The sequence below is a fragment of the Brassica napus genome, chromosome A9, assembly GCF_020379485.1.
Source record: "Brassica napus cultivar Da-Ae chromosome A9, Da-Ae, whole genome shotgun sequence".
Classification (NCBI taxonomy): domain Eukaryota; kingdom Viridiplantae; phylum Streptophyta; class Magnoliopsida; order Brassicales; family Brassicaceae; genus Brassica; species Brassica napus.
Genome location: NC_063442.1, coordinates 13,541,152 through 13,549,973, shown reverse-complemented (window position 1 = coordinate 13,549,973; position 8,822 = coordinate 13,541,152). Strand labels below are relative to the sequence as shown.

The 8,822-nt window shown below is 30.8% G+C and overlaps 2 protein-coding genes across 2 annotated transcripts; one reads left to right on the top strand and one right to left on the bottom strand.

Moving 5' to 3' along the window:
• Nucleotides 1-4,535: 4,535 nt before the first annotated feature.
• Nucleotides 4,536-6,066, top strand: LOC106366694 (haloacid dehalogenase-like hydrolase domain-containing protein 3). Its single transcript, XM_013806355.3, has 4 exons — nt 4,536-4,794; nt 4,997-5,284; nt 5,363-5,569; nt 5,649-6,066. The coding sequence occupies exons 2-4, from the start codon at nt 5,030-5,032 to the stop codon at nt 5,943-5,945; spliced, it is 759 nt and encodes a 252-aa protein (XP_013661809.1). The 5' UTR covers nt 4,536-4,794; nt 4,997-5,029; the 3' UTR covers nt 5,946-6,066.
• LOC106366692 (mitochondrial amidoxime reducing component 2) lies at nt 6,035-7,863 on the bottom strand. The gene is made up of 8 exons (XM_013806354.3): nt 7,646-7,863; nt 7,346-7,495; nt 7,086-7,262; nt 6,900-6,988; nt 6,761-6,825; nt 6,588-6,690; nt 6,396-6,506; nt 6,035-6,314 (listed from the first exon to the last, which is right to left on the bottom strand). The coding sequence occupies exons 1-8, from the start codon at nt 7,740-7,742 to the stop codon at nt 6,180-6,182; spliced, it is 927 nt and encodes a 308-aa protein (XP_013661808.1). The 5' UTR covers nt 7,743-7,863; the 3' UTR covers nt 6,035-6,179.
• Between the last annotated feature and the right edge of the window lie 959 nt (nt 7,864-8,822).

The following is an 8,822-nucleotide window of genomic DNA, read 5'->3' as shown; positions in this document are numbered from 1 at the left end:
CTTAAACATTGTATCATTTTATTCTTTTGGGTAGCAAATAGTTTCAGGAGCTTTTACTCTTTGAAGCTGAAAAACAGCGCTCTTGAAGCCAAAGAACCTTATCAGTTGAGTCAGTAAAAACAAAACGCAAATACAGAGGAATAAGATATACAAAGCTAAACCAATCGTCCTTAGGGATGTTCAGGATATTCTTAAAAGAATTTCAAGCAAAATCTCTTTATCATTGATATTATAGGCTGATCAGAAACCTTTCTGTCCTCCTGTAAATTACAAGTATAGTTAAAACTTACGGATTGTGATCCTTGGCGACATTTTGGTTGTTCATAATTGTGATCATGAGGCATAGAACTAATGTTCACACATCAATTAAGAAATCAGCTCAATTATGGAAATATGAGTAAATACAGTGATAAAGAGTTATCTTTACATATTATTGGAAGAAATTGTATTGGCTTTCCCATTGCCATAAAATTTGCCATGTGTTTTGACATATCTGTGTGACCATCTCTATACAAGGTTAAACGAATGTTAACAGTAATAATACATTTAATCACATATAGTGGTGTGAGTTCTTAATGTCATTGAAGACTAATCAAAGCCAAAGTAGTAAACCAATGTTGAAAGCCAAAACAATGTCGGCACGAAAAAGGAAATAAACCACACATCACAATACAAGAAAACAAATATCCCGTCTTGGGCAAGAGAGGAAGTTCACCTTAATTTTGTGGCATGCTACTTGGCTAGAGTATAGTCTTCCTTTTGTTATTTGTAGCTTAATGATCATATATTCATCTCTCGAAAGCAAAGAACCTTTATTAGTAAGTAAGCAATAAACAAAGTGTAAACATATAATCTTTAAATCTTCTAATATGACTGATCGAAAAAATTTTAAGTTTAAAAAAAAATTAAGCTACTCATACTCGAGTAGTTTTGTTGTGTCACACAATACCTTTATTAAAATATAAGTTATTAGTGTGTTTTTTAATTGTAACGAACACTTTATATTTCCCATTCATATTTTAACTTACTAATCTCTTCTTACAAAGTGATTCACATATTAAACCAAAGTTGTGATCCATTAGAAAATAAAGAGAAATGTATAAAGAGCGACTATGTGTTGTTTAAGAAAAAATGAGTGACTACATATTGAATTGTTTTATTGAAACTATGAGGTGAGTGTGCATACGTTTGGATTAGTAGATTAATAACATATTTTCATGAGAATCCCAATACGCCAGATAAATAGATAATGATAATTTGAATTATAACTACAGTTTTGTTAACATTTTATTCATTTTCACCTTCACTGTTCCATATATATTGTTGATATTAAAAGAACAACAATTTTAGTTTTCTTTCAATCATTTAAAATTCAATGGACAATTTGTATTTGTATATGTATTTTATATATTTAAGAACAACAATTTTAGTTTAATATTCTTATAAATTCAAAATGTATATGTATTTTATATATTAAATGTAAATATATTTGTCTAAAACCCGGGCGTAGCCCGGGAAAAAATCTCTAGTTTCAATAGAAGTGCAAAAGTAAACCACACAATGTCATATTAACCTAAATGGTTAGTAAAATTATCATTTAAACCAAATAAAAATAATTAAAAAGTTATTTTACAATTTTATTTTTTTGAAAAAAATTTATTTCATAATTGATCTAATAATTTTATTTTAAAAACGTAAAAATAATGATTTGTTTCAGATTTATTATAAATCATCAATATATGAACCAATAAGAGATATATAAACTAAAATTTAATAAAACTGAACAATTTAAAATAATATAGATTATTATGCTAATAAATGTTGTTTAGAAATCAAGAAGCAATGCATGAAGAGGACAACAGTATCACTTATACTTTGTCTAATTCCAAAACTCCATATAAAAACACAGGTCTAGTTTCTGAAGAGGTATTTTCTTTCATTTGTCTAAATCATATTGTAAGCCTTACTTGAAATGTAGTATAGCTAAATGTCAAGCAAAAAGAAATAATTAGGCACAATGACTCTCTTGGTTTGATTGGTAACACATAATTAGGCACAAAGATATAATTAGCTAAATTATATTGTAAGCCTTTCTTGAGGTGTGTTAGCAATTTGCACTAGCAAATGGTGTTTGAATGACTCGAGAGCTTATATGTGCTCTCAAAATGTGTCTTACGAAGTATCTTGTAGAACTAATTCTCATAGTTTCCTTATCAGGATGTAATTTTTCCATCAAGTGATGTAACATACGCACCTAAACAATCACAATCAAACAAAGGGACACATGAAAATAAAATTGGGGAAAAAGATAAACAACTCAAAAGAGAATAATCGGGTAAGCGATGAATTTTGGTGCATGCAAGCTTTTTTCTTTTTACTGAGATTTGTTTTGCTTATTTTTGTGCTTAAGTAATGCCTTCAGTTGTCGATATCTTTATGAATTACAATGCAGCTCCTCAATCAAAGCAAGAGACTCAATAAGTTCTAAAGTGTCATTGCCTAGTAAAAGAGCCAATTTTAAAAGCAGCTGATGTAGACTTGTAGTAGTGAAGTGAATCAAGAGGTAGAAGAGAAACAAAATGGGAATACAAGATAAATGAAATTGATCAGTCAGTTTTCGATGTATTGGCAGTTGAAAATCAACAAGAACTCAAGAGTTTCATACACCGTATCAAACAATTTAAAGCCGGTAAAAGCATAAGTGATCTGTTTCAAGCACTGCTCATTATTTCCCACCATTGTATTAGTTTAGTCCTTAGTCTTGTTTGAGATTTGGCTTTGTATTTTCAAGTACTACCAGTTATTATATTCAAAATTCTAGAAAAAGGTTAGGTTAGAACTATTAAAAAGTAATTCAAAAACCAAGAATTATTTAGATATATATGTTCAATGAACGCATTCAAACACCCTACTTAACTACGTACATTCTACTTTCATGGTATGACTTTCTTTTTTTATTATTCACCAAAAGAAAGATTGTAGTATACGTTAAATTCCAAAGTATCATCTAAACAAGGTTCTCTTATTTTCTTGCCAATAAAGATGCCTTCTCTTCTTTTACTGATACGTTCTAATAACTTATACTGGATCAAGAGCTAATACTGCAGATTGTTTCTCTTTTTTTTTTTTTTAATCACGACTGCATATTGTTTCTCATCAATTAATATAACGAGGTTATTACAATATTAGGTCTTTAATAATAAAAGTACAGTTAGATTCATTTAATAATAGAAAACTAGATTTTTTACCCGCACATCCGCGCGGATAGATTTTTATTTTATAAATATATAACGGATACCATCGCAAAACTTTAAAAGATATTTACATTTTAGTGTTATATATTGTGTAAATCTATAATGTTATTTGTTATGTTTCTTATTCGATATTATTAATGTATACTGATTTTTTTTATATATTTTACTTTATTATTAGTTTTTATTATATATTGATATATTTTCGAGTTTGGTAAAATAAATTCATAGTATGAAATAAAAAATTGAGAATCTGCTTCATTTTTTCTAATTTTTACAGACTGAATACAATACATTTTAAAATTTTATTTAGTTATACTAAAACTGATATTTTTTAGCATAATTTATATTTATATGTTATTTATATTAGTATATTGTGAGATTTTATTAGTAAATACATTATAATAATAATATATTATTAATTATGAAATCAATCGCTGCATTAATTTAAAAATATTTTAAAATTTTATTAAGATTTTGTTAGGTTTTTTAACATATTTTGTTATAAGTAAAAATAAAATTTAAATTTACAGTTAAAATTTATTTATTAATATATATATATATAATTTATAAGATTTTTTAGAAATGTTATATACTAAATAGATTAACTTAAATAGTCAAATAGATGTAATTGATGAAATAGACCTAGTATGATTTTTTATGGTATTTCTTTTAATAAAAAAGATATAGAATATAATTATAAAATTTGAAAAATAGCATACACTTTTATTTTATTTTGTTTCATAATAAAATTTTATTTAAATTAATGTATAATAGTATATATTTTTAATTACGAAATTAATCAATGGTGTTAATTTAAATAAAATATTTTAAATTTTTAGAAAGATTTTGTTAGATTTTTTCTCAACATTTTGTTATAACTAAAAATAAAGTTTAAATTTACAGTTAAAATTGATTTATTATTAATATCTTTATATATTAAATAGGTTAATATAAATAATTAAATAATTGTAATTAATAAAATGGACGTAAATAAGGTTAGTATAATTTTTTTATGGTAGATAAAAATGATACTCTCTTTTAATAGAAAAGATAGAGAAGATGAAAATGATTGTACCAAAAAAAAAAGTAAATGAGTGGGCAGAGAAAATATCGAAAACGTGAAACCGGTTTCGGGTTTAAACAATACAGCAGGCCACTATCACGCCAATCCAATGGATTAATTTCTCTCCATGTAAATTACGAAAACATCCTCGAACTTGCCCTCCAAATAAGCAATTAACAAACCTTTTAAAGTCTATAAAAAAATATCCGACTTATCAAGAAATCTTATCTCGCACCAAAAGAATATTAATTGTGGTTAAAAATCCAATTAGCTTTGTCGATTTTGTCTGTGTGCGCAATCACACGCAAACACGTATAGATTCAACTTTATTTATTAATTTTTCTTGTAATAGATTCAACCTCGTGTGTATAAAACAAAGACAGTCCCTTCTTCCTGATCTCATTTCCAGTAGATAACCCAATTGAAGAAGAAACCAATGTCTTCCATGTGAATCACTTCTCGATTCTCACCTTCTGGGTACCTCTCTCTCTCCGAAAGTTTCGTGCTTTTGTTGTATAAAGCTTTCGTCTTTGTGTTGTGTCCGTACGATGATAAGATTCTACTAATGATATTAGATTCGATCATTTATTTGCTCTGTGTTATTAATTAGCCAAAAAGGATCTTCATTTCGCATCTGTATGTTAGCAAAGTGATCATCTTTGGTGTTTTTATTGTGCAGCTTCTTTGTGTTAAAAGAATCTTGCCCAAAACGATGTCGCTTTTGTCGAAGCTAAGGTGTATCACAGTAGATGTAACGGGTACACTCATAGCTTACAAAGGAGAGCTTGGTGATTACTACTGTATGGCTGCTAAAGCCGTTGGCTTGCCATGTCCTGACTACACACGAGTCCATGAAGGTTTCAAAATTGCTTATACAGACATGGCTCAAAAGTATCCTTGTTTCGGTTTCTCCAAAATGCCAAACATTGCTTGGTGGAAAACCTGCGTGAGAGATTCATTCGTCAAGGTATATTTGAAAATTTGATTTTGCTATCATCTTATGTGTGTTGGTTACTTTGAGGTTAAGGGGTTTGGTTATGAATAGGCAGGGTATGACTATGATGAGGAAACGTTTGAGAAAGTGTTTAGAAGAATCTACTCAACGTTTGGCTCTGCTGCACCTTACTCTGTGTTTCAAGATTCTCGACCTTTCTTGAGATGGGCACGGGAGAAAGGGCTTATAGTTGGACTTGTTAGCAACGCGGAGTATCGATATCAAGAAGTTATTTTACCTGCCTTGGGTTTGAACAAGGTACTGAAGAGTCTCGCTAATGAACAGAACTCATTGTGTTTCAAAAGTTGACTCATGTTTTGGTTGATCTGGTATTTAGGGAGAGTGGGACTTTGGTGTGTTCTCTGGTATGGAAGGGATAGAGAAGCCAGATCCGAGGATATACAAGCTGGCGTTAGAGAGAGCTGGGAACAACATAAGGCCTGAAGAGGTTCTGCATATTGGAGATAGTATGCGTAAAGATTATGTCCCGGCGAAGAGTACTGGGATGCATGCTTTGTTGCTTGATAGGTTTAAGACAGAAGCTGCTAAAGACTGGAGAGAAGCTGGAGCTGTTGTGCTTCCTGATTTAGTTGCTGTTCAACAGCTTTTGGAGTCTGATAAGTTGAAATGTTAATCAAGAGACCTCTAAGGAATCTAATGTATTGTAGTATTGCACATTTTGGCTCTTTCTTCTTCTTGTAATGAGTAAAAACGAGTTTCAAAGGCAAGAAACAATTAAAACTATTCAAACCAAATCATACTTCCAACAAGGTGAAGTTTATAATAGTTTACATGATTAAGAAAGTATCTCTGTCTACCTTATTTTGAGATGGTTACACAACACAACACATGTTTATATTTTATGACTTCAAGTAGCTGCTTCAGTTATGGAAGGGATCTTACTTAGGATAGAGATGGAATCACCAACTTTGATTGTCTTGGTGCCTTTGCCTTGGCTGTTGGATATGTTCCAATTCCAAACCATCTCCTTACCAAAGAAAACCTGTCATAAACCGAAACCGATATCATTTGTTGCATCAAGAAGAGCTTGAAATCCTTTTATTAGAGGTCTCAAATAACTAACCTTTCTCTGAGATTTCTTGTCTGGCATTAAGAGTGTGTCTGATCTGAATTTCCTAAGAGTTTGGATTGGTTCGGTCGACGGAACCCCGGTTTCTTGATCCACAGTTGTTATCTGAAAGAGAAAAAGAGTTAGAAACATTCTTCAAATTAAAGAATCAAAGTGTAGTTTACTAGTTCATATATTATTATTCACCTTGCAGCGGTAACATAGCCTAACTCCTTTGAAGACTAAGTCGTTTATCTTGATCTCATCCCAAAGATCTTCATCGAAAGGATCACCATTCTCCACAACAATGCTACAAAGAGAAACAAGAAAATCAAGATTATGAAGATATTAAAAAGGATTCAAGAGAAATAATAGTTTACTTGGCTCTAAAACGGTTCATAGGCACTGGTTCTGGCAGAAGTGTATTCAGATGGTCCAAAGAAGCCTAAGAACAAAAGGTAAAATATCAAAATGCATATTCTAATTTTATTTATATTGGAATTATCGATATTAGCTCACCTGAGATGAAACCAGAAACGGAAATGTGTTTGAAAATGTTGTAGAGTAACCTACTGCATACTGAGGAGGTGTAGCTCTACATTCGGTTTCTATATCAAAAAAAAAAAAAAAAAATTGATTAACTATCAATGCATCAAAATCTTTTGCTTATAACAAAGATCACAAGAACAAGAAAAAGGCTAAAACCTTTGTTAAACCGAACCAGACGGCTTTGTTTTCCGAGATAATCTGAAAACCATTTAGCAGCTTCTTCTCCTTCATCAAACGCAGAGCCAGACCATTCCCACATGGACACACCTTCTGCCACCCAGCTTGGTGTAGTCAATGGAATTTTTAACAGACTCATACCAGGAGCTCTCACCACTACAAGATCAAAAGAACAAACACGTCGTAACTCTCAATTCTGACAAAACTTTTTGTCAATTTTTAAACCAAAGACGTTTTACCCAAAAAGGAGTTCTTTGTTGGCTCCCAATCTTCAAAGAAGGCTTCCTTGGGCAGCTCTGCTTCAACAAGAGCAAGCTTTGGCTCAACGTTTTGAGTGCATGCTCTTCCTTTATGGTTCACAACTAACCAATACCGGTCCCATTCAAATCCTTCAGTTTACACAATGCATGTCAAAAGTATCCATTAGATCCATAACAAAGACAAAACAACTTCATAGTCAAAAATACATTTTATAATTGCATGCATAATCTTTTTTCTATCACTTTCACTCCAATTAAAAAAAATTATCTCAGGTTTACCAGTCTGAGTTACAGTTGCCTGAGGGACAGAGATTCCACGGCAAGATTTGATCGGAAAAATGATTAAAGATTGAATCTTCAGAGCTTGACCCTCCATTTTCTCTCTCAAAAGTGCTATAGTACACCAAGGAATCTTGTAGTTTTCTTTTTGAGTGTTCCAAGAATTCTACAACTCTTTAAAATGTGGTTATACATCCGTTACACATCACCACCATATTAAAATCTTTTTTTTTTATTTTACTGGACCAGCCCCATCCAATGGATGCTATCACTTTGACACCCCCAAATAAGTAAAAATCTATCTAAAACGGGATACGTATCTAAAATATGACATTAGTCCATCAGGAAGAGGAAGCAAAGTAGCTTTTAACTTTCTCTCAATATAGTTATTGTTACTGGGCTTTTTTCAAGTCCATATCCAATTCTATCTCACCAACTTTTAAGATACTATCCACTTTACACTCAAGAGACCAGATTTGTATGAATTTGTTTTCAGGCTCTTTCCATAAAACGCATCATACGAATCAAAAATTAGATATGATATTGTGTTTCTAAACTTCTAATATGAGATTTTAATTGGTTTCGCAATATTCTTTCCCTCAAACCAAATACCATACAAAATTTTAATTTTTAACCTCTAAAACAGTTTTCAAATTTGGCACACTTCTTATACCACTGTCTGTACTCACCAAGTCACGATAGAGTTAAGCATTATTTATATATTACACATTATTATTTAAATTTATTATTGTTTAAATTTTTGACGGGGGATTTTGATTGATTTCTCGACAAAACCAATTCAAAGTTTTTTTGGAAAAGTAAAAAAAGACATTATTCTCTAAGATGATGTTCCGGCAATGCTTTGTTGCTTGATAAATTTAAGACACAAGATACTAAAGACTAAAGAAAAGCAGAATCTATTTGTGCTTCCTGATTTGGTTTCTGTTCAACAACTTTTGGAGTCTAATAAATTTAAATGTTAAAGAAGAGACCACCCTAAGCATGAAGTCTTCTAATGTATAATAGTTTGAACATTTGTTTTTTCAAGTAAAACGTTTCATGCTTAAAGATGTCTTCTTATAAATCTACAAGATCCTTGAAACCTATCCATGACTTCAAGAACCTGGTGAAGGATCCTTTTTATTACTTTTCAAGATTTAATCCAAGTACTCGGGTT